Source organism: Amblyomma mixtum, chromosome 3 (genome assembly GCF_055824585.1).
Source record: "Amblyomma mixtum isolate Tamu chromosome 3, ASM5582458v1, whole genome shotgun sequence".
NCBI classification, from domain to species: Eukaryota; Metazoa; Arthropoda; class Arachnida; order Ixodida; family Ixodidae; genus Amblyomma; species Amblyomma mixtum.
Genome location: NC_143014.1, coordinates 157,903,526 through 157,930,025, shown reverse-complemented (window position 1 = coordinate 157,930,025; position 26,500 = coordinate 157,903,526). Strand labels below are relative to the sequence as shown.

Genomic DNA, 26,500 nt, shown 5'->3' with positions numbered 1-26,500 from the left:
CTCTGCTTGCGCCCGCGCGCGATGCCCCTGCGTCCGGAAGGTTATATAGCTGTTCGCCAAGTACACGGTTTCATAGCTTAACAAGGTGCCTTTATCGGAGGGGCTTACTTTCCCCCGTTCAAGGGGCACGGGACGTGCACGCTGCGGCTTTATCATTCCTCCTCTGGATGCAACACTTTTGCTTTCCCCGTTCCCTTGGCGCCTTCTCTCCTTCGCGGGCTCTCTGGATTTTTTCTTGTTTTTTTTTCTCTTCTGGGGACTGCTGCAGAGCAGAAAATATTAACAATGAAACGTCCTCTCAACGTGCTAGCTTAAGGTTGGAAATTTCACAGCGGAAAGAAATAATAAAGTCGTTCGGAGGCGCTTGCTTGACCTGCACTGGCTGTAGAGGCGTCGTAAAAGAGAATATGACTTTATTGCGAGCCCAACGAGCTTTACGCAAACAAAAAAAGAGGTGCAAAAGTTGGAGCTTTGCTTTATGAATAAGGCGTATGTATTTTTTTTTGTTTTGAAGCATATTTCGTAGAGATTAAATGTTTAATTTAGGCGCAGCAAGCGCCAATCAGGGTGTGGATTCAGTCTTTTCTGTTAATTCCACCCTGAATGTTTTTTTTTTATTTTAACACCCACTGTTACAGTTGGCATACGAAAAAAGGGGAAAAAAAGCTCTTGGAAGCCAAACCACTTCAAACATTTAGTAGCGATCCTTCTCATCCCTGACAACACGACCTGAAGTGACGGCAGAAGCCAGATGCGCTAAATTACTTCGACAAACTGTGTCGTGGACGTCAAGCATAGGCCCACAGTGACGCTCAAATATGCCAACTACTGAAAGAGCGAGGTGAAGCTATCTAAAAAGCGTTTTTGGTCATGATGAGAGCAATTTTACAGCCTTAATGTCATTCCATGCACCATCTTTCTCTCTCTCTCTCCAGTGTTATTTTCCTCACTCTCCCCTTTCTTCTGACACCCGTCTTTAAAAAAAAAAGACGCTTAAAATGTTTTAGCGAATCAACTGCGATGACGATGTGACCGCGAAGTGCTTTTAGCCTCCAGCGCATGAGGTGAGTCTATTAGAACCACTGCGCCGGTGAGTTTGCCAGCTTGATCAGGAACCCGATGGCAATATTAGACCTAATGTGAACGAGCGCTCTGAGTTTTGTTATTCTTCTTTTAAGCGTTCAACACTAATAGCCATCGAGAAGCTGGCTGCAGGAGATCATTTCTTTTTCTTCATATGGGATAAATGTGAAAAAGGTCAACACTCAACCAAAGGGCACGCATAATATAAAAATTTTATTGCAATCTATTTCGTCTTTATTCTTCTAGCCGTGCATGACCAGTGGCGCCATGCTAAAAAGGAAAAAAAAAATAACCGACTTTGGTTGCCAAAACATTCAGTGGACCATGGTCAATGATAACTGCAGAAACCAAAAGTGTGGAACAAAGTTCTCTGGACTACATCGGGCGTTGCATCCCTAAACACGAGTCGATTTAATTACGCTAGCAGTCACCGCGCAATTGTATTCACGGACCCTGTTATAACTGCAACGAATAACCAGGCTGTGCGGAGCTTGACGTAGAGACTAGTCGGCAGCTTCTCTCAAAAATCTCCTCTTCATTTCATTCGTTCGCAGTGCAACCCCTTCTACTGGTACATCAGCGTTGACTGGCAGCTCTTCATGGTGTTCTGCGCAGTGCCCCTCATCATGATCAGGTGAGTTACATAACAACATAGTCATACGCCCCTTTACAACGGTGTAAAGAAAACAAAATCGCAGGACACTGCGAGAGCTGTGGTCTGTACAGTATACTACACGGTGTAAAACCATCCACGTGATGTGGCATATCTCAACCGAACGCAAGCTTGGAGATCGTTTGCTGCTTTTGTTTTTTATTTTGCACGTTCGTTTCGATAACGATGTCGGGATCCTCTTTAAGACTTGATCATATATAATAATGTCCTCGTGCGTTTCTTTCGACGTGGCCATCCGCTCGAAAAAGTTAGCACTTTTGCCCTTTTTTTATTTATTTTGTTCGCCACGAGATATATGGACTGCGCTGAACACAGATTTGGCGCGGTGGAAAACAAGAGCGCGTGCCGAGGCCATTGTTTTGGTTTCGCGGTAGCCAGCGCTGCGGAAAAGAGAAATTTGCCAACGGCCGCGTAAACAGTGCCGCACAACTGACAAAACTCGGCCCATCACGGTCGAAAAGCCCGCGCCAGGAAACAACAGCGCGCCCACAGGTGTCAACTTTTTTCGCGCGTCGGACTGAATAAAACCCGTCACCTTTTCCTCTTGGAAGAAGAGGAATGCTCAGACCGTCTTTCTGCTTGTCGGGCATCCGTTCGAAAGCCGCAAGGGCCTGTACGCCTCTCGTCTGCGGCGCATCAGCCTAATCGCATTTCACGCTCGGTGCTCGCCCTTGGCACACAAAGTTCTCCTACGCTGCTTCTCAGAGCATAAGGGAATCGGAGGTGTCATGTGCGCCAAGCATGCTCAGGATGCGCGGAATATGTACGCGTCCACGAACGGCGAAGCGAAAAAAAGGGGACGACTTCTTTTCAAACACTGTTTGTCAGGAATCAGCGAAAGTGGGCCACGGTGAAACCGCGAGACGCACTCTCGCGAATTGGGCTGTGAATTTCCGCTCTCAAAAACACGAGTGTGCTCGTTCTGTCGCTTTGAGGGAGCTCAACGAAGTCGACACAACGGCAGCGTGCGTGGGCAGGTGCTGCACGTAGCGGCGCGTATCAGGGAAAGATGCAACCTGGCATTGTCCTTGAAAATTCTCCCGCCGGAGAAAGTTTCTTGTGGAGACAGCACAACAAAAATCTAGAACGCAATTGCAGCTCTACCGTAATCAGGCAGTAAAATTTATTTCAGGCATTGTGATCGCATTCTTGGGCCATACTTCCTTGCATGCAAATCTTATGCTGCTCACACGTGAAAAGAAGCGTACAAATGCGGGCAAAAGTGAGAGATACCCCTCCCGCTTTGGTACACATGATGAATTCAGTGATGCTGTTTCTTGTTTAATACTTAATCAACTTCCTGATACTCTAAACAAAAAATAACAATGTCATCTTCTTCAGAGGAAACAGAAAATGCGATTAGCACCGAAAGGTAGGCGTCTCTTAGTTCTGCTCAAGGTTGTGCATGATAGTAGTAGAACCAAAACTAATAAAGTAGTATTTACTACCATATGAAATGAATATGGCAGCCTGGGAGGACTTGTGCCGTGATTCGGGCATCGAGAGGACGTCAGAAGTCAAAATCGCTGAATGCTTAAGGCAAATATTCGATACCCACCTCGAATGTCGGGCGCCTGTCTAAATAGTACCGAGTTGTTGCAACACCATTCCCTGAAATATGTCGCCTTCTTTCGGCAACATAAAAAATAAACGTGAAATTCACAAAAAAGGCAGCACGTAATATTCGCTTTTTTTAAAGATGCTGAAAAAAAAGAAAAGACGCCATCAATGTGGCGCAGATCAAAAACGAGACTTAACAGAACCTAATGTTACCTTTAATGAAGTTTCTATCGGCGTAATGTTAGTGCATATTTTGTTTGCTCACAGGTAGTTTTCATTACTTTAAAATCCCTTTATTGCGAATGCCCTCGCGCTGCTAATAGGGCCCTGAAAATGCTAAGAGGTTGCACTAGGCGATCTACAAATTCGATGTGTTTTTACTGGTCGGCGCGCTGTCACGTACTGACTCGGGGTACGACTTACTTGCTGCGAGGAAACAGAGAAACAGACAGAGACGCAGCCAGGTGGGAACCTGCTCGGCAAGGTGAATGAAAGATAGTAGAGCATACCGTAGTCCTCCGCTTAGCTCAAGTTCTCTGCCATGCGCATGCGCTGCAATGAAACGTGACCGCAACCAGCGCCTTTTACGTTCGCTTATCTCTCCTTAGCCCACTATATCAGGACGGTTCAGCAGAAGTTTCTCACGTGCGTGACAGAACAGTCTGCTTCCGCCCGAACCAAGGCACGTCGGTCTCCAAGCCAGCGTTCATGAAGGGCGCAGAGATTCGGAAGGCAGTTTTTCACCTCCCCAGTTAGTAAAGACGTCTTCTCTCGGACCAACTGCTTCAGTTGGCACAATCATTAGACATCTTACTGCCATCCGAGTCCACCAGCTCGCCTGCGCGTTCGTTCCAGTGAATGGTGGAGCAGAAAGGGGACGCCCAATTTGTGGATATTCCTCTCTCTCTTGATGACCCGTGCTGACCTCTAAAGTGCCTTGGTTGTTTTGCAGGAGGGAAAAGCTGGGCGTGTTTCTGCTCCTGGTCGGCACGGTGGCCTCGGCGGCCTACGTCATCTTCCAGACGTACACGCTCGACTACCAGCCTCTGCCGCTGCTGATGTCTGACTCGAACCAAGCGTAAGTGCATGCCAAGAAGGACGCAGCCGTTCGGGGACGACTGGTCACGGCGTTGCCTCTTGACTATCTTGCCCGGCGTTCCGCGTACTGCAGTGTTTTACCGTGTTAGATGCAACCGCATATACGTATATGATGCAGCCGCTTTAGCTTTAGCTGCTTCCTGATTCATCCTAGAGCATCAGAATGATCAGTGCGTAGTTTAAGCAAACCAGAAACCAAATGGAACATGACTGAGCTTAGCTGTGCCACCCAAGTCTGCAGAAAATGAAGAGGTCTTTTTTTTTTTCGCATTCTTAGTGCTGGTTTCGTGTCTCCTACAAGGTAGCAAAATATGTCTGCACGTAGCCCATGAAGACGCAAGAGATTCTGAATTTTTGCCATCGTTAGTCCGACATGGCCAGGCCGCTTCACCAGCACATGCAAGACGAACTGTAGAATACTGCAGAGAGCAGTACACTATTTTGCTCAGGCGAAGCGCAGCTGACATCGAGAGATACACTTTGGAGCAAAGAATCATAATCATTAGGAATTCATTACAGACGTCGTTAGTGAATATTAATAGCAACACGTTTAATGGCTTGGGATAGATAAAAGTAAAAGGTAAATGACGATTGCCAAAGACAGCCACGATGAAAACCAGATGCTCATTTTGCGAATAGCTTTGTCATTTCGAAAACTGGCTCCGAACCGCAGAGGCAGAGCGCGGTATTCAGCAAATCTGGGGCGCGAGCGCTTTATTTCAACATACTAAACGGAGGAACGGGCGGACTGCTGTTGCCATGGTGCTCCCAAGTGCAGGCAGCAGCCCCACTCGCTGCAGCGAGCGAGAACAGCGCGTCCGAGGCTGGCGCTGACGCGCGCCGTTCGGTGCGCTTGGTTAACAGCCGGGGAATGAAACGTCACCGGGGCAATGAAATCTCGCTCGAAAGTGGACAGTTCCTGATTTATTTCGACTTTCCAGAGGACTTTCCGCGGCAATGGACGACTTCTACTGCCTGCCTTGTGAGTTTAGAAAGTAAATTAAACTAAATCGCTCACGAAATTCATTCCAATGATCGGCGCTGAGGATGTAAACCCGAACTGTGCAGAGGAAGCATAGACACAAGTATTGGCAGCTGCATGCATATATATAACTGCAGCGCTTCCCAGTGACCAAATTGACACAATGCAGCGGGAAAAGATGTTTTTTTTTTTATTTCGAAATTTGCGCCTATTGCTCGCCACCCAGAATCTGAATAAGTCAGGTGTTTTTTTTTTTGTTTTTAGAGACGTAACGCGAGCCCCGATGCTCACTGCCTAGACGAAAATGCTGTAGAAGGGCGTGCGTTTTGTTGATATTTTGCACTGGCTATCGGCGTTTGTTGAGCTTGAGCGATAAGCATGTCTGTGTCAAGAATGTGTGTCAATGAGCACTAAGAATACAACAAATAGAGTTCTGCGTCAAGCAAGAACGTAACAAGCAACGCGTAAGCGAAATAAATAGAGAAAGCAAGCGCGCCCCGATTTCAGTCTGGTACTTTTCAAGCTGCTATGCGCATGCCACGTCACCCCCGCCTGCGTGATTTTTTTTTTTCCTTTCTGCACGAACTCCGCAAGCAGGAAGCACGTGCAGATTAGTCGGTTCCTTATTACGCGAAGAGAATAAACACGCAGTGGGAATCTGATTGCACTTATAGGATCCGCGAAAGGCAAACACGTTATACAAACATGGACAGGGCCATATGCATTGCCTTTAACTCGGAGTGTCGTCTCTTTATTTTGAATTTGCTGCTTGAGCAGACGGGAAGCAAAAAACAAAAACAAAAACGGAGACTTGAGATATAACGGTTAGTCCCGGGAATGAAGCAAGGAGAGTTCGGTTTATCATCGACTTTTATTTCCGATCAAGTCGAGTCTGATTTGACCACTGCTCTCTAAACACGTTAAAAGCTCCAGTATGTATTAGCCAGTTCCGAGCAGACGCAACAGAAAACTTGACATTTTCATTTTGAAACAGTCCGCTCAAAATTTCGAGAACAGAGGCGATCGTTTCCGTGTGCACGTACGCGTGGACGATTCGAGTCGCGCTTGTATAGCGCCGGTCTCCTTTCCGGAAATTTCTTACACAAGTGCCATTGACGACGTTCGCTGACACCACACTGCGTTGTATGCAAGAGATCGGTTCCGCTGCTCCGTTCGTGAGGCAAATGTGAAAGTAAAATTAATGTGGAATCATTAGATAGCACAAATGTTTCAAGGCAATGAGACAGCGAAATTAATCATCAATTTGAGCACTGCGGATAAAGAACCCTACCCAGATACCCATAGCCAAGCGAAGTTTAAATCCACAGCAGTCCTTAGCGGTGTTAAACAGGGCTAGTTGATAGTTCATCGTTTTTACGACACGTAGTTTTCAACTTTCCAAATCAACACGCAGGCTTCAGCCGATATATATATATATATATATATATATATATATATATATATATATATATATATCAGATTTGGGCAACCTATAAAGATTGAAAAATAATAAGCCCCTGCAGACAGTAGCAAGGTGCTTGAGATTATTTTAACGCGATAGCATTATGGGTCACATGTCACCGAAAAGCCGGTGTCGTCGTCGGCGTCGTTGGCCGTGAGCGAGAAATCCCGATGCAAGCAAAGAATTAATAAAATTGATCTGAAGAGAAAATTGCGGTAACTTGAGTTTGGGTGGGAACCAAACGCGGTACCTTTGAATTGCGAGACGGGCACGCTACCCGTAGGACACGAAGGCTTTTTTTTTCTTTATTGCATGGAAGTACAACAACTCTGATAGGCTTCTAGGCTTAAAGGTGCACTGAAGAGGAATATGAACTCGTCTTTTTGCCGCGGGAACTCGATCTACACGTTCCCATTATTCCTAGAAACTTCGATTTATTTCCCTGTGCGGCCGATTTTCCTAATTAAATCCGATTAACGTCCGGCTCCCGCCTTTTTTTTTTTAATTCCCCGCATACGGTGGGAGGAGTCGACCAACGCATGGAGTGCATTTCAGGCAGTCGCGTGGCGACTTTGCTTTGGCTTTTATTTTGTTTCTTTTAGGTTTCCGTGAATAAATAGGTCCAGTTAGAGACTACACAGCTGCAAATTAGGCCCACGGAAATAAAAATACGCGTGGACTCTTTGCTTTCGCCGATCACTACGTATCACTCCGCCGATGGCAGAGCGGCAAGCCGCCACGGGACTGGGTGAAAGGCGGGTCGATTCCTCCCACCGTTAGCGGGGAATTAAAAAAAAAAGGCGGGAGCCGGATGTTAATCTGATTTAATTAGGGAAATCGGCCGCACAGGGCAATAATTCGCAGCTTCTAAGAACGCTCGGAACGTGTCGATCGAGTTCCAGCGGTAAAAAGATGAGTTCAGATTCCTCTTCAGTGCACCTTTAACGAGTCCACATCCCACAAGCCGATCGCATAGTCACACCAGCATCCTGTTATCCCGCTGCCTGCACATGAAAATTTCGTGAGACACATATGTTTCGAGTAAAGGAGGTCCATCTTCCGCAGCCTATAACCCCCCGCACCAAGGCACACTGCTCTCTGCTCAGAGACTTCGATGAACGCGGTGGCTCTGCGTGGCGATCTATCATGCGACTCTTCCACGGGCTGAACAAACCCATGAGCACAAAAGACCAAATGGAACATTAGAATCGCCGCCGCGGTGGCTCAGCGGTTATGGTGCTCGGCTGCTGACCCGAAAGACGCGGGTTCGATCCCGGCCGCGGCGGCTAGAATTTCTTTGGAGGAGAAATTCTAGAGGCCCGTGTACTGTGCGATGTCAGTGCACGTTAAAGAACCCCAGGTGGTCGAAATTTCCGGAGCCCTTCACTACGGCGTCCCCCATAGGCTGAGTCGCTTTGGGACGTTAAACCCCATAAACGAAACTAAACCAAACCAACCTTAGAATCTTCTATTGTAGGGAAAAATCTTATAGTATAGGGCGCGATCTCAATGTCCTTTTTGAGAGTCTGTTGATGAATGCTCCAGAAAATTTGGGGGGACACTTAACTCCTCCTTTAATTAAGGGTATGACACGAGAGCGGTTCCTATTGCCTGCGCTGACTCGAACACCGTTTCCTTTTTCACAATTACAATCACTACATTAAAGACCACGCTTTAACCAAGCCGTACGAATGTGCCTGCGTGGCGTAGCGGTAGCGTTTCTGACTCGCAACCCGAGGGTAAGAAGCTTCCGATGCGCCGCTGGTGTGGCTGGCGCCATCTATGGGATCCTCTTGTAACAGCTACCTTTTCGAGCAGTCCGGATTTTTCGTCACGCCGACGGCAACGACTAAACCGGCATTTCTGTGACACGGAGCCTTTACGCTTTCGCGTAAAAACACGGCATCACGACAAAGCACAAAGGAGTGATCAGTAGCCTCTGACTGCTGGCACAGGCGGCAGTTCACTCACCATGGCAAGAACGTCTCCTGAGCACGAAGCCACGTTTTGAGAATTAAGGTAGACCTATTGAATGCGTTGTGGTCTTTGACTTAGTGAAGTGCTTTAGAGACATGTACTGATGCGTACATGAGTAATTATGAGTATGCCAATTAAGAATTAGGCGATTGTGGAGGCGATGCGAACGGGGCCGATAAGGCTGTCGCGCTTTAGTCTTAATGGCGAAACTTAAGCGTCCCCGATTTTTTCGACGACTCAGTCTTCTTATGCTCTGTGCACAATCTTAGGGTGTAATGTCTTTTTTCCCTCCGTTTTGCTTCGTCCAATCTGAGGCGTATCTTGGGAATGACTGGGCTCGGAGAAGTATCAGGCAAACGTATCAAGCGGAGCCATGAAAGAACAGCCCATGACAAAACAGCATGCGGAAAAACCGCACGCAAAATACAGCACAGCGACAAAACAGAACAGGAAATAACAGCACGCGTCAGAACAGCACGCCGGAAAATCCGCATAGAAACAAAACAGCACATAGAGAAAACAGCAGGACGACAAAGAGTGCAGGGAAAAAACAGCACGGCGATGCAGTGTTGCTTGAAGAGTGCGTACCACAGTGCTTACGCAGTTCTCGCTTGCTTTGCTAAACGATCAAGTTTTGCCTGTATTATGCAGGCAGAATCTGGGCAACTGCGAAATGACATTGGCCCTCGTATCCACCTCTCTAACCGGCCTCGCCGGGTAAATTTTAGTGGACTGAGTTTCGTTGAGACGGCAGTGCAATTGCTCGTTTAATTATCGTCAAGTGCCGGGAATCGCAGTGATGTATGATGCTGACGCATCAACCGTGCTACTCGAGCCACTAGACGATACCTAAATGTGAGGTTGCGCTGTCGTACTCTCGTACTGCGCTGTCGAGAAACAGTTTGCAAATTGCTTGAAAGACAAAAAAAGTCTGGGAAGAAAAGCGTGCACATGACAGAAACGGTATTTTTCCAAGTGCTGTGCCATACAACCTAACCTAACCTTACCTAACCTACCCTAACTTAACAACGCCTTTGCCGTATGGGCTGTGCTTTAGAATTTGCGGTCACGGCTATGATAGTTCATCCCTTCAGGAGCGCCGCTGCTTACTGCGCGGCACTGTTTTTCCGCTGTGTTGTTTTTACCTCCGGGCTATTTTGACGAGTGCTGTTTTTTTCGTAGTACTGTTTTGTCAGGGTGCCGTTTTTTTGTGGGAGGTTCTGACGCGTTCGCTTTTCTCGTACGCTGTTTTCGTATCCCCGTATTAAGCTATAGATTGGGCGCACCACCGAGGTGGCTAAACATCGCGCCCAAGCGACAGCAGTTTATTAGAGCTTTGAAGAACCGGTTCATACAAGGTAGGTAGCCACCAACAGGACCCCGTTAGTGAGAAAGTTAGCAATAAACAACAAGGAACGCTCCTTTTGTGAGCAGATATACAGGTGTACTTACAGCTTCGTTTCAGAAAAAAAAAACCAGCTCGGATCCCACCGGGCGGCATTTTTCTTCTTCTTTATAATTGTCTTTAAGCGACAGATTCAACCCAACATTGTTCTCCCATTGATCAACAGCAGAAATTAAAAAAAAGAAACATTCCCCTATGCACCTTGGTTTCGATGGCTGTTGTACTCCATGTATATATATATATATATATATATATATATATATATATATATATATTGTTTGTTTGTTTGTTGTTTGTTTATATATATATATATATATATATATATATATATATTACGCAGCTCTGAAATATATGAGCTTGCCTGAATTCAGCTATTTCGGTTGTGCCTTAGACTTTGCATGGAACAGATTATTCTGCCATATGTGCAAAAGGTGACTGATCGCCAATTGTACTGCGTGTGCAAATGTGCAACGGTTGGGTGTCTCGTGCAGCTACTTGAGTTGACAAGGTGCGGTGTGTTTATGCAGGCGTCCCTCGGACACGGTGGATTACGTGTACGTGAGGCCGTTCACGCATGTCGGGTCCTACTGTACTGGCATCCTGTTCGGCTACATAACCCTCAAGTACGAGCACGTCAAGATCAGCAAGGTAAGATCACGTGGCATGGGATGCACAAAGCCACACTCCAAGTGCTGTAGTGCTCGGACCAGTCGAGCAGAGCAGAATAAACATGCTACTGGGTCATGCTTGATGCACGCGTCACACTCAACATTTTATCACCAGGGAGCGTTTAAAAAAAAAAAAACCTGATAAGCGAGGTTTTGGCGCTAGTCTTTGTGATGCGAGCCATCTGCTCTGGCTTGGTGCAGTCATGTTTGTTAAGCTGAGAGCGTGCACTCCTGGTTATGAGAGCGTACTAAAGCCATCGTGACCGAAGTGTTATCAAGTGCAATAATTATGCCGCCAGGCGCAGTAGTTTGCGCTTCCATAGATACAGCCCCCGAAGTTGTTTTTTTCGACTTCTGCATTCTGTGAACAAATTAAAGCTCTTAGGCTTAATGGTCTATTTTAAAAATGCTGGGTATATGTATGCCATTAGTGTATATTTAAGTCGTGGGAGGCTGACGCGTCCGTCGCCCAAACGAAGAACAATGGAGACACGCAGATAATGGGGCGGGGCATAACTAGGCTTACTCTGAGAAATTCTTGAGGTCCAACATTGAGCATGAAATGCGTGCTCGCCGCATAAGAGGGCAGAGGGCTTGCTTTCACGGGGTGCCTAGTCTCTACAGGCGATTCAAGGGTGCGCAGTTAACGTGACCGGCATAGTAAGTTGGTGCGGGCCATTGCTTGGAGCAGCTCTTGGGTGAGCAGCTTTTGGGTCCGCAGTCGACTATTTTTGCGCAGTTTCTATTAGTTATACGCACCTCGAACCAGAACCTAACGCTTGACAATGGCAAGCTGCCGCATAACAAAGGCTAACGCTGTGTCTTGCGCTGGCGCGGAGGGAACGCGGTATGCGCTGATGCTTGTTCAGCTCGTTTCGCGCACTCTTTCAGGGCCAGTCCGAAACCCTTTAGAAAAATGTCCCGCAGTGAAACAAGGACCACACGGGAAGCAGCTCAACCCGCGCATAGTTTTCGTGCTTTGCTCTCGGGCGGGTTTAAAACCCAAGGCTTCCTTTACGGCGCGGCGCCGCCCCCCCGCGGTTCCGTGAGTATTTACCTGCGCGTGCAGCCGCCGCTGCGCAGAGACATTAAAGGCACAAAGAATGTTTGAGCCCGGGCTTGGATATTGCTGCTTTGCAACGCAAACGGCTGCCCCGGAATTTCCTAAGCGCCCTCAGGGTCCATTAGCCGTGCCGGCGTGTTTTACGAGGAACGGGCCGGCATCGGCGAACAGCTGCGGGGAGGCGAAATGCGCGCGCCTGCTTTTACCATAAAACATGTCAAGAACATTTTCTAGGGAGGGCCTTTCTTTTGGAGATTTGTCTCTCTCCTCTCCTGGCCAAGCATCCGCTGCGCCCAACGGGGCCCTTCCTTGCCGGGGAAATCGCGAGGTTAGCAAGAATGGCGATCGGGGAGTATCTTCCCCGGAATCGGTGCGTGGGGACGAAAATGATGAGCACACTGCGGCTTCGTCGGCATGGCCATACGGTGGGACTCCTGACGTTGCTGTAAGCATTAGATAATCAAATTCCAGCCCTACAAAACGGGAACATCTGCTGGTGGATGCGTATTTACGCGCCAGCGCCTGTGTAGATACCAGCGAATGTGTAGTATTTTGCGAGTGCACGCTCTGCAAGTATCCGTAGGAGCGACCTCATCATAGACTTAAGTACCTACGTGCATCTTCGACAACGTCCCCAATCGATGGCGTTTTCCGTTCGAAGAGGACTTCTTCAAACAAGGCTGCATTGTTCTTAGAACTAATGTACTGCTGTGCCGCAGACATTACAGTTCCGCCCTATATCTTCCCCGTTAGCAGCTCTCCGCGGGAAAGGCGGAACAGTGCCCCCGTGTTTCCTTCGGCGAGCCGGGGCCTCCGCTGGCTGACCCGTGCTGACCGGTGTGGCCTCGCTTTTGCAGATCGTCCAGAGCGCGCTGTGGATGGCGTCGATGGCCGTGGGGCTGTGCGTGGTCATGGTGCCTTACGAGTGGCAGAAGGGCAACTTCCCCAGCCAGCTGGAAGCCGGCTTCTACGCAGGCCTGCACCGCACTGTCTGGGCTGTGGCCATCGGCTGGGTCGTGTTCGCCTGCGTCACGGGACGCGGAGGCAAGCGCTCATCCTCTTCTTCCTAGCGCGCACGTGGTCCACTTGAGATACTGAGAATATGCCACTCGCCGTCTATAAAAAGCGCGCTCAACACATACTACGCGAAACTGCCAGAATGTTGTGGTAGCCTCTTTGTTTTGCTTTATTCATAGAAAAGTGAACAGAAATACAAACTTCAAAGTGCTCCTCTCGTTATGCTCGCGTTTTATTTTTATGAACACCATACACGAAGGAGAAACCGTAAATGGCTATAAATTAATCATAGCGGATGTCTTGGGCTGACACCGTGAGAACAATCTTATGAGAAATTCCGCTCATCTCCGTTGACTCAAACAAGATGGCCGACGACACGCGTCGCACGATCACAACGCGAGAACGTGCAAATTTCTCATTGATTTTGCCGATGTGTTTCATACCTCATGTCCACATACCTGGCACTCGTCTTGTAATCTTATAATCCTTAATTTATATACAGTTTGGTTTCGTCGCCTGCGCAATGTAGGAGAGTCCAGTTACGGGATTTCGGATAAAGTCTATCACGCTTCTAGCAACGAATTCTAAATCGTAGAACAGGCAAATGGCGTCTTCGCCCAAAGTAATTACACATTACCGCTGTTCTCTGTTCGTAAGACAAAAGTGTCTGGGGCAGGACATGTCACTGAGTGCTGTGCAGCGCGAACTGTGGCTGAGCCTGAGTTCGTGCGAGAGCGCAGCTGTACGCGCAGAGCTGGTATGCGCAAAAGTTAGGAGCGAGGTAACAAAAGCCGGTCTCCGTTTATGGCATTTGTTATTTCGTGATCGAAACGACTTTCGTGATCGCTTTCGTGATCGTGACTTTCGGCATTTCGTGATCGAAACGACTTGGGTAACTCGAAATTAGCTACTGCAAGAAAGGTGCGTCTAAAAACTGTGCTTTCTAAACCTGCTTCAAAAGGCCACACTTTGTTCAAGTTCACTGAAGACAGGTTAAAAACTGTCCGGGAATTGACGAGACGGAAAAGTTCTGCCTCCGTGTCAGAATGATGACAGGGTAATCCAGTCTGTATTTGCAGTTTTTCCTTCATATACCACCATTCTTTGATTTCTATAGTCCGGTTAACTATTGGATGGTGGATCTCCTGGAGGGCACCTACTTGCTGTGAATCCCTTTGAAGAGCGGCCCTAAAAAAATCGGTGAAATTAAGAAAGTGCGTTTATTGAGGCTACAACAAAGAAACCTAAAAACAGCAAAGAAGCTTGAAACTAGTGTTTTCAAAGAAGATTGACCTCCTTATGTAAGACTTCAAAGGCTTCATGTAAACTATAGAAACTTAACAAAGCGTTGGAAACCTCAGCAGATCTTCTGGCGATGCTGATAAAAACTTCCGCTGCTCTCTTTTCATTACATAAAAACATTTTCGCGGCAACGCTTAACTCTGAACTTTGATGCATTACTTAGTGGAGTGCTGCCAATTAATTTCGAACCCTCAGGGTTCCATCGCACGCGGAGAAAACTCAGCGGACGGATGCTTTTTAATTTCGCCTCGCTCGAAATTCGGCCTCTGTGGCTGGGTTCGAACTCGCGACTACACGGTCAGCCGCAGCGCGCCAAAGCCACTGGGCCACCGGGGCTGGCCTGCTGTTGTGTTCCTTCTTTACTGATAGCCTCTACGTGCCTAATATCCCTTCGGCGGCTTCTTTTCTCGCCACAAAGTTTGTTTTATGCCCCATATACATCGCGCACATAACCACGCAACGGATCGGGCTCCCGCTGAGTGAGTACAGGCGGTAGGTCGAGCGCAAGTAAAAATCATTTCTCTTCTCTCGAATGCAAATTCAAGCACCCAGCCAGATCTGAGGTTTCTTGTAGAATTGAGGCGCTCGAACGGAACGGTTTGCCAGCTGGCTGTGCATACTGATCAGCACCTCACAGCCGCCGCGCTCCACAATCTCGTTATGGAGTTATCTTTGCAGCTTTATTTTCAATCTTTTTCAAGCTGTAGTATGCATGAGTTTCGTAGTTTTCTCTTTAGAAGATCAGTAAATTAGGGCATGAGAAACATTCGTGGTGATGTTTTGTGCTGAAACGCGAAGAAGTAAGGCCTTTTTTGGTCTTTCAGATTTAGCGTCTGCAAGAGCGCCTAGAGACGAAAGAATACTGCACGAATCGAAGAGTACCACATGAGCTCGTGTCTGGTGATTCGTCACCGTCCACTATATCACTGTTTATCAAACTGCTGTTTCTTCTGAAGAGATGCGTCTTCAACAGAGACGATCTTTTGAGAATTGGCTATCCTCTCCTCTTAATAAGTTTGCGGGGATAGGGGATGGCGCGGGACAGGGTTGATTGGAGAGGTATGGAAGAGGCCTTTGCTTTGCAGTGGGCGTAGTCAGGATGATAATGATGATGATTTTCTCATCTCCGAAAGCCTTAAGCTACGACTTTTTCGAAACTAATAGTGAAACAAAGTCATTCAGTGCACAGCCAAGATTATTTCAGGGCTAGGCTAACTGCAGGTGTAATAGCTTTGGCTTCATGTCTGAAGTCCCAAATTGTGAGCGGCGCTGTTCTTTTTGGTGTTTGCGCATCATACCAATGGTCACCCGTTAGGCACAAAACATTGTCTTTTGACGTTTACTGATGCTAAATTCGCCGAGCGAAAAATATGTTGCGAATTCTTTATTTCGTGTGAAAGTGGCACAACTGCTCACCCTGAGAGCGTTGTTAGGCTGCAGACCATTTGAAAATTAATCGCGAAATATTGATGTCAGGAAATGTTACAAACATATCTCCACTCTAATAACAATTGGTAATGAAACATGTAGTCTCTCTGTGCATAAATATACACACAGGGACTAAAGCGAGAAAGTTCCAGAGAAGGCTTCTCAATGAACGGTTTTCATTCATTCATTCATTTCAGTGAAAGCATGCAGAACGAGGGAATAAAAAATGGAGAAGGTAAACGAAGACTAAGCCGATCCGTGTGACTTTGTTCATGCATAAACATTTACACGGTACATTTTAGCAAGCCGGTGTACGTATTAAAGTAACATTCCAGAATTGCACGATGAATTTCAAATTTACATTAAAGATTCATAACGTGGCTGCCCCGGCAGTAGGGATATTCTCAAGATTAGTACGAAAAGATGGCGTCGTTCACGCTTCTGTCTTACTTCTCCACCTTGGCGGCTGATCAACCTCTCGAAAATTTTTTTGCGAAACTTTGAGAAAAGGCAAAATATTCGTCTATGTAACACTGTCTACAGGCAGCAGTAACCACCATCTGAAACACACCAAGCACCATGCAACTTTATGGCCGAACATCCTGTGACATAACGAACAGTAAAGTCCATCCTTAAACACTTAATATACGTATCTTGAGCATGCTTGCCATTAACGGCATCAAACTTACTTGTTTTTTTTTTAAAGGCTATCAGAGAAAAAAACAAATGGTGCCCATCCGAGAGATAACATTCCTTTAAACGTCATCAAACATGACTTTTTTTTTCCCTGAAGCTGTGTAGAGGCGAACACGTGAACCTCCAGGGCGTGAGCACCTGAACACTTCCAGTCAAACAGGAAATTGGATGTCGCATGCCAACAGCTTTCTTACGCCTCGATAAGCCAAGAAAATGATTCGCATGTCTGTAACCTTTCTTCCACTGCTTTTATTTATCTTTCGGTGCAGGCCCTGTGAACAAGTTCCTATCGTGGTCGTTCTTCGTGCCACTCAGCCGGCTGTCGTTGGGCGCCTACCTGACTTCTGTCTTCATCCTCGCGATAAGAGTCACTTACCGGCGAGAGATCGCCGAGTATCACCACTTTCCCATGGTAAGAAACCATGCGTATACGTCTGCTCCCGCGTCTAACGCTCCGGTCTACGGGCAATACCTGAGCATAACGTGGCCACCGGCAAAAGAAACCTAATTCAGCTAATCGCTGTCGTTAATCTCTCAAGGAAGGAGAGAAATAATGCAGGAACCGAACAAGGTAGGAGAAGAACCTGCAATAGATTTATCGGGTACACAAGAAGGCAGTCTGCGCGCGAAAGAGGCCAGACCTTGAGATCTATGGCTAAAATAATCTACTTCTAAAAAAAAAAGAAAGAAGTTACAAAAAGTTAACAAAATGTGAACCTTTCCCCTGTATTTGTGTGGTTTTCTTTGCTCAGCATTGCGTGTTTCGTGACAGATGGAAGCTTGCCAACACTTGGGGGCCAGTGTCGGTCCGTGGCTGTCGTGGCACCAAGATAAAAACCGTCTATGCAGCTTAACTCGTGATTCGTATCACCACTAGCCTATCGTTCAGCGGCTCGGGTGTTAATTACTCTTGAGCAAGTCTTTAGGTCACATTTTGGTCGGTGGCAGATATGTTGCTCTTGGGCACAACGTTCCGAAGCCGTTTCGCGGCGCAGGCCTCTTCATGACAAGTAGGCCTTTTGCGCCTCATTGTGCTTATGCTTGTTTATTTTCTTTTTTACTCCCAGGTGATGCTGTTCCTAGGCACAACGATGCTGAGCTACATTGCGGCTTACTGTCTTTTCCTGTTGGTTGAGTGTCCTATCGGCCTCGTCGAGAAGTATGTGTTTATGCCGAAGGCTGTCGTGGAGCGTCATGATCCCGCCACACACACGAATGGAGCCTTCAACGGCTCCGTTGAGAAGATGACGGAGGCCGAGAAGGAGAAGCGATTCGTTGTAGAACGTTTCTGAGAGAGAAATTGCGCTAGGAGTTTGGTAGTTTGGAAAGAGCGTTGACACTCCATCTCGCAGTGTCGAGTCTAGCACAACTCTCGGAGAGCTCGCTAAAAGGGAGAATGACGCGAAGCGTCATTTGACGTCAGACCCACCCACAAGTTACCTCTGTTACTACAAGTATTGACGAAACAAGCCTGCGGCCTGGACTAGCTGATACATACTCGGAGAAAAGCACGGACCATCATAGGACGGAGAAAAGGACGACAGCAGGCGACGCTGACTTCCAACGGACGCTTTACTTTCGAGCTGTAAAATAGATAGCGAAACGGCCGGCTCTTTTCGCCATATTACCTACGGGTTAAAAACGAAACGCTTGTTTGCTAGTGTCAGGGCTTGTCCTTCCCTTTGTCCTGTTTTGGCCCTGCTTTTTACCTGTTAGCAAAGCTCTAGGTTAGGCACCTTCTAAGAAGCGTTAATCCACGATAATCGCGGGTCGTTTTAATGTAAATGAGTTCTCAGAAGAAGCGTGCCTGCATTACAGCGTATATTCCTTATTCCCATTTCGATTCTTTTAGTGTGATTTTGTGGAAGGACTTTTGTCGGCGAATAAAATGAAACGCCTCCATCGGTTGTGCAACGCAGGCCAGCAGGCTCGCTACTCCGGCGTACATAGTGTCTGCTTTAGTTTTGCCAGCTCAGTGAATCCCTAGAGGGCGAGGGGGTACTGGTCCTCATCCCATCAGAACAAGGTATCGATAGCAGTGCTTCCAGGGTTCCAACATGAGTCCCAGGGTAAAACCCGATGGCCTTTTTTATCTTTAGGCAAGGGTACAAAAAGGTCTCCACGAGGAGCCGTTTTCTTCGAAGAAAAAAACCTTATTCCTCATTGACTTTGTTGCCGCAATGAAAAACCGAGCCTGGCAGAAAAAGAGGTTCAAGAAGATAGCCTAGGTCTATGGAGGCGCGCCGCACTGGTTTCAGACGCCGGCGACAAAAGGGAAAGCTAGTTCTCTAGTTCTCCATCAGAGGTGTTTCTTTTAAGGTGGCACGGTTTAATATTTGTTTTTTTACTCTTATGTCGGCCACCGTGTCACCCCGTGAGTTTGACAACAAAGAATGTACTGTGTCGCCAGGTCATGTGGCGCGACCTTCGACATGGCTACGTCGTACTGCCGTTCTGCTACTGTGTTCCCAGGTGGAACGAACTTCCTAGAACAAATACTGCCCATTGTACTGTCGCCAACCTGAGGCATTCTGACATAACGCATGACTTATTGCTCGAAGACGTGCGTGCAAAAGGTCACTTTCACTACTCCTCTTACAACGCTCCTATCAATTAACCGGGCCCCCATCCAGAATGGCGCCTGATTTGTCTCTATGAAGACGGTGATACTTGTCATCAATCTAGTTTAGTGGCATCGATATATCGAGTACATCATCAAGGTCATCAAAAATGGCACAACGAAAGCATCTTCATTACAAATGTATAGGATATATTCATCAAATAAATGCCTGTTATCATTGTTTGTTTGTGTCTTGCCTCCTGACTCTACCTGCCAAAATACATCCGTTACCACCCTGCTGTTCCGTGTTATTTCCTCTTCTGACAGAGTGGATCCGGAGTAACAGGAGATTAAGCAGGTACAATGGTAGGCAACGTTCAGCACTGTGAATGTCACTCTTTACAGTTAAACACAACATTCAAGGAGTGGTCGCTATACTACTCTCTAGCGTTTCACTTTCACATCTTCCCACCTGCTCTGCTTTCCTGAATAGTGAAAGTGATGGGATGAAAGCTTCACGAGCAAGGCTCTTCGTAGCTCTTGCTACTACAGTACTACAGTTCTTTTTGCGTGTGTCTTTCTGTTTTCAAATTAATAGACATGCCTCACTGCTGGCAGACACGGGAGCGCTGCAGGTCGGGATGAACCCAAGAAAACCGGAAAGAAAAACAAAATACTTTGTTCCCACTGCAGCCAATACCACCGAGCAGCAGTCACTGGGACACTTATTCAGCGGAAAGGTTAAACGACAACAGTATGCAAACCCAGCAACCAAATTCTCCGATTTCAAAATTCCACAGGTGATGGAGTTATACGGTGTTATGCTGAAGTAGAGTAGCGCGAAGGCCAAAATAAAAGAACCGTACAACACCGCAGTTCCACACCCATCACCCCCTGTCTACCTCCTTTATGGTTCTTTTCTTGCAGTGTGCCCGACGCGAAATTTTGCAAGGCGGTTTTTGCCACATGTCCTGGTCGTCGCCACTAAATTTACGCGCTGGAAGTAACGAGTCTACTGTGCTCTGTGTGCTAGCAACGACAAAACGACCGCAGCAGATACAGACGAGCTCCCTGCATTTGCCCGCTTGGAGCACGAGAAGCTCCGCCCAGTGGCGCATCTACATAGTGGGGAAGCCTGATTGCGGTATTTTGAATTTATTTTGTTGCACTGCACACTCCTCGGCAAGATAGAGTGAAGAATATAGCGCTACGCTGTCTATTGAATTTCAGTGTGCAGTTTCTTGCAATGCAAGCAGGGATCCTCGCATGACCGCACTATATAGAATTTGAGATAAAGCACTTCATGCCAGCCGCAAGAGAACTAAATTTTCATGTTGAACTGGTGACAGGGATACCATCTACTACTACATGTCTCGATGATCAATTTGCCCTTGGGAGATAATTCTCGCGGACAGTTGTCCAAGTAGACTAGCAGCCTAAACATTTTTGCGTTCTGGCTGCCTCTGCAAAAAAACGTTGTTCGTGCTTGCAGATAGTTCGAAAACTTGAATACTGACCCCGAAAGAAACCCGGGGAAAAAGAAAAGTGTCCCTTTCAACCCCACTTATACCAAAAGCAAAATCTCTAAAGCCATTTTTAATTTTTTAAGCTTTTCGCTAAAGACTAGAGCAATGCTTAAGAATAACTCCGCTAAGGAGCAGCGCTCAGCTTTAATGTCTTTAGCAAACGCAGCTAGAGCGCGATTTTTTCTTTCTATTTAATTAAGCAGCTCTCCCACTCGGTACATGAAACAGCAAAGGGAAATTTGCGAAGAGCTTTTGTCCACAAAATTATGAGTGTCTGTACTCTTCCGTTTACCTTCCAAAGAAGAAAAATAAAAACAGAAAACGCGTTACTCATGTGTCTTCCGTTCCACTAGGTAGCGTACCAGTAACTAAATTTGCAATTCAATTTGTTTAGCCAGTAAGGGAGCGGTGATGTCGCTTTGCTTTCTTTCGTACTAGTGGTGCAAATTCTAAACAGTCTGACAAGTTTCTTGCAAGGCCTAGCAGAAAATATCTGTGCTTGGTTCTCGTATTTAGAAAACCAGCGGAAAGGACGCGTTCACAAGGAGGAGAAGTGCACAGGAGAACGCTGTCCTGTGTACTTCTCCTCCTTGTTAACGCGTACTTTAAGCTGGTTTTCTACTTACCATGCACCAACTGGCCCAATAAGCTACGCTTCTTCAATACGTTCTTGAATTTGTTCTGCACTCAGTCGCAGGAACTGTCATCCTCGTTCTGTTTTCTGCACACACGGATGCGGATCTTGGTTTTATTACTATTTTTGTCATTATTACTGTTATTGTTACAGTAAAACCTCGTTATAACAAAATAATGGATATAACGAAGAAATATCCATTCGGCTTGGAAGCTCCAATAGAGGTTCAAGTATTTGGTATCTCATTTGTCTAAACTCGTATTTTCGTACAACGGGATTCAACAAAATTCCAATGAACCCCACTGGCCATTTCACGCTTCGCATGTAGATTTGTAACGGTGCGCAACACTTCCGCACTGTTTCGACTTGGCAAGCTGAAATGGCTTTCTCTGGTGAGTAGTGCACAGTGCATGTGGCAAACTCTTCCCGCTACAAGCGAGGCGTGCATGGAGCGTTTGTCTAGACCATCTGTCAATTTCGGCACATTCTTTGACGCTGGCGCTTCATTCTTCGCCTAAAATTGGGGTAAGCGGCCCACTGAACCTACGACCCGCTGCTTCGTGCTACGCCTCGACAGAGTTGCCAAGGTCATTGGAGTTCTCCCGTCCTCCAACCTTCTCGCTATAGGCGGCTCACTGCGAGCGTGCTCAGCTTCTCTTGTTCCATGTACAGTTTAGTTTCCTTTTTCGCAGCACGGGGTCATGATTAAAACTACTTGGCACTGCGCTTGTTGTGCCTGACGGTATCAATGTCCCGCTGGTCCTACAGGGCCAAGCGGAAGAAAACTAAAGCAAATCAATTTCCGTCAACCAGAAGACGGCCATCATCAAGGTTTCGGCCTAGAGTGTGCATTACTACAAAACATTTCTGTCATGCGGTGAAGTGCCAAAGTGCTCGTGCAAGTGAGCTGTGCGGCAGAGCCAACCAAAGCGGGTACTTGCAAAGAAAATCCCCGCCGCTCGCCTTCTTTCACAGCGGCCCGTTAAAGCTCAACACTTAGAAAACGGACTTAAATATTCCAAGCCTCTGCCTGCCCCCTGCGACGTTATTCCTCTAAGGCAGGTTTTCTAGGCACTGAACTCGCTCCGGGCAGCGGAAGAAACGGGTGCGTGCTGGCAGGGCTGACGTATTCTGTTCGGGCACGTATTAGGCCTCGTAGTGTGCGCTCAGTGTGCGTTTTGAAGTTTCCCGCAACGCGCCCCGGCGCTAAACTACACACCAGCTATGTTGTACTTGGTATACACAGTATCAGGTGTGCCCGTTGTCAAGCGAGAGTCGCAACCAAGGTCGTCTATCGCTATAAAAAAGCAACAACTGCAACGAAGAAATTGCTGGGCCCCTCTGTATAACGAGGTTCAACTATATCACCATTACTTCCCCGCTCACATTGGCATTCAATTATCAATCCCACTGACACCCATTTAGTCATATCTAGCACTGCCACATCATGCAAGCATATTTCTTATTCTGCTCTGTTACCCATACAGATAACAGGCTTTATTGCAGTTCAATGTGGCCAGGAGGACCCCTAAAGGTGGAATTATTTTCTTAAGAGAAGGTTGCTCATTTGAAACAATTTAAATTTAACTTGTTTTTTTTTTGAACTCCGGAGAGAGAAAATTTGGACAGATTTCCTTCGCAGCCGCATGACTGCGTTCAGGTGGATGCTATTACAGCAAACAGGGAAGCCGTACTAATTCCCAGATATTTTCAATTGATTAATTCTTCAAGTAAAAGGTCTAGATAACGTGTTCAAGCTGTCAAAAACCCACGCACGCACAAGCGAGGGCGCAGCCAGAACGGGAAACCAGAAAGCGATTAAATTCAAACTGCGCAAGATCGAATATGGGCAAGGAACAAACACGACAAAGAAAGACGCAGACTTCCCCCTTAACTTTGAAAAGCCAGACAAGTCCAGTTGATGATGTTAGAAAACATGGCACAGATGAACAATATAACCACTGGACACTCTGGCGCCCCAATAATTACATACAATTTTAATCATTTCAGCTTTAATTCCATTTACTTCAATACAGAAACAAACAAAAAGGCAAGGACAGAAGGTGGTAGGGTTTTAACGTAATCAAACCGAGGAAACGCGCGAGAGCGTGCGTTTAACCTGACTCGCTCATGGTTTTGCTTTGCTTCGTCGTCGGCACGTCTGGTACCGATATTATGCTCAGATTAAGCTCTTACTGAGGTTAAGCTCATCTGACCTGTTCGCGCAGCAGACGGAAGTTGATGAAGACGACGATGTGCAATGCACAGCGCGCGGGTGTGTGGCAGCTTAACACGAGGCATGATCGGCTGCGCAGGTAGCATAGTGCTCTCGGGCAGTGGCCAGCGAAGCTGATCTGCTCGCGCTGCCGCGGATTCAAATACTAGTCGCGGCAATATTTATTTTGGTAGCGAAAGCTGCACTATTATAGCTGGGACGCATTTCATCGTGAGCCTCCAAATGACCCTGAAGCAACTTTGAGATAAGTCATGGCTAGTGTTGCTATGCACCTATACCTAACCATGTGTGGCCCACATAGTGGACCACCTTTAACCTTGAACTTTGATCCTCTTAATATTTGACCTTTGAACTTTGATCTTGAACTTTGCCGTTGAATTTTGTTCTTGCAAGTTTTCGGCAGAGGCAGTAAGAAAGCCGCGTGGTAATAACGTTGTGCCACGTGATTCAGTTCATAGTTGTGACGTTAGGTATGGGGCATATATAATCAGAGCTGTGCGCTTGACTTAGACGCTATGGAGGAAGGAGAGCGCGCTTAAGAATCCTTGAACGTGTGCCACCATCCACGTTCCTTTCGTCAGGCTGTGGTAACCTTTGGCATGGGCCTGACCATCGATCAGTCTTCGTCTCCATCAAGCCAATCAATGAAGACGAATAAGCGGCTGTGAAGTTGTGGGGGAATTAAGAAACAATGAAAGATGTACCAAAGATAAACGATGTTTAATCGCGCTGATGTAGCTTTCGCTATGCGAAACTCGGTTGGGCAGAGTTGAACCGCTGCAATTTTTTTACATATTTATTCTTCACCCACGCTCACCTCCAAGTAAAGCTTCACACAGGCTTGGTGAGCCGGTTAGACCTTGTGAAGCAGTGCTTCACAAAAATCTGCTAAAAACTAAAAAGCTGCTACACGAGAAGATGACGAGGCTTCTTTCATACGGGTAGCTTTCGTGTGCAGTGAAGTGGAGTAAAAATGGCAGGAAGGTAGTTTTACAGCAGAATTAAGTAGTAAAAATTTCATTACAAAGTGCAAGAAACTATTTCTGAATTACGTCTGCGAATTTGTCCTCCAGACAAGGTTGCAATAGCTTGCATGAGGGTCAAATATAGCATAGTAAAGTTGCCTCTTGAACTCAGTGAGAAGGTTATGTTCAAATATGGGAAGAATCCGTCTAAATCCTCAAAGTAACACACAAGCTCCAGCTCGATATTTTATTACGTGTTCTACATGGATGCCCCAAATGTAATTTGATTAAAGACTACACCCAACGGCTTCGCTCCCTTTGTTACCACTATTGTCTCAAATCCCCAGTAGAGATCAAAGTGACGCTGGTGCTCAATACAAATATGTTGTCAATCGAAACCGATTCGGCGGCTCTTTTGGCTATGTTGATGTTTATTACTATGTTGATGTTTATTAGCGTTTATTTGTGACAAAATGGACTTAAGAATATCATTTTTTCCCCGTCATTCGATTAAACCTCGTGACGCCAAGAGCGGGAAGTACTTCCTGATCCCCGCCTGGAAGAGAAGGACAATGAAGCCTAGCCGCACGACACACAAACTCTGAAGATGGCACTAGAAGCTAGCAGCCCGGCCGAAAAACACAGCAACAAATTTTTTCTCGTCCCAACAGATATTGTCGTAGTATTTTGTGACTTGAGCTTGTCGGAAAACAAAAATTCCTGGCATTACGATAGAACTAGCTCCGTCGTGACAATATCCGCCTAGTAAAACACAAAATGATGTCGTTACATCGGATAAGAGTTTTTTTTTTCTTTTTTAAGAGGGGGGACCGACTCCGCCATCATTTTCTTGCTCGGAGCCACCTAAAGTAACTTACGAACTGGACTGTCCACGCTCCGTACCCCTGGATTCGCCAGATTCCTTTCTGCTGATCTGGCCCATTTCCTTTCACAGTTTTGCAGGTCAGCTGGTTAATCCTCTTTGGAAGCCATCATGCCTGGACAAGATTCACGCTCCAAATCCAAAAGCCCTTCCCTCTTCACGCCCTCCTCCCTTTCACCGGGCCTTCTTACTCGGAGTGAAGGCCCTATTTAAACCCCGACAATGATGAACGCTTTGTCCACACGAAGACGAGTCCCCTTGTAGAAACGTTAGCAAGCACCCTGAGGCTTCCCCATCCCTTGCTCACTTTGTGTGTGTCAAGATACCGTTCCCTAGACCTCTCTCTATCATTGATACTACGAGATTTTTAACAATTACTGCCACAACCATGTTTTTGTCCTTTCTTGCAATGTGCAATGATTATGCTTATTATTCACCCGCTCTCCTCTTTAACACTTCCGTCATGAGGGTTATAAATAAATACAATAAATTTGTTATATATGTTGAATTTTTTAGGGCGGTCAAGAAACCCCGTGAGGTACCACCACGCGTCACCAGCCTTGATTGACCACCAATGTACACAAACGTCTTCGTTCTAGCGCTCGCCACACTAAGACAAGTCCTCGTGTCGAAACGTTAGCTAGTGGACTGGGACTCCCCTCTCGACCCTTGCTCACTCTGCTTTGTGTTGTCAAGTACCTCATCTTCCTACATACTCTATAAAAGTGTCGATCTGTTGGGCACAAAGAGAGCAAAGTCAAATACCTGCTGGTTGCTGCGCTTTCGAAAGCTCGCATGCGAAACTGATTTCCTTCGTAGCCCTTTGTTTCGCGCAGTTCTAACTTCGCAATAATGACCCAATGATCCTTAGAAGTCTCACTGAAAACGAATACTATAGGGTTCGATTAAATGGCTAATGAGAGCAAGACGGACAAGCGCGACATTGAAATTGCAGTCACATGCCCGCCAACAGAATTGACCTCCACGGAATGCTTCTGTACATGATTCATTTTAAGCGTCCGTGAAGTGTCTGAGTAAGTTTTAGACACTGTCGTAATAGCTTTCGATAATGAGAATTGTTGTCGGTGAGAAGCACAGACAAGCGCCTGACGCACGGCTCGGTGCCATGTTCCGCAGTGTGAAGCGAAAGGTATTTAATTAAAACCTTTCTGGCATGTGCCGAACAGGTTCGCCCAAGGGTAATGACACACCGAAAGACCGGAGCGCAGCAGCAACGTGGATGCGGACGTGCGCCTGCGCAAAATCTCTCTCTGGCCAGATT

At 46.7% G+C, this 26,500-nt stretch overlaps 1 protein-coding gene across 1 annotated transcript in view; it reads left to right on the top strand.

Annotated features, from left to right (window-relative positions):
* LOC149352482 (O-acyltransferase like protein-like) overlaps positions 1–17,706 on the top strand; it is a 46,168-nt gene extending 28,462 nt beyond the window's left edge. The window contains exons 10-15 of the mRNA XM_089577172.1: positions 1,638–1,717; positions 4,269–4,394; positions 10,768–10,888; positions 12,829–13,015; positions 16,684–16,826; positions 17,482–17,706. Coding sequence (XP_089433298.1) covers positions 1,638–1,717; positions 4,269–4,394; positions 10,768–10,888; positions 12,829–13,015; positions 16,684–16,826; positions 17,482–17,706 — 882 coding nt within the window. The remainder of the gene's footprint in view (positions 1–1,637; positions 1,718–4,268; positions 4,395–10,767; positions 10,889–12,828; positions 13,016–16,683; positions 16,827–17,481) is intronic.
* The last annotated feature ends 8,794 nt before the right edge of the window (positions 17,707–26,500 follow it).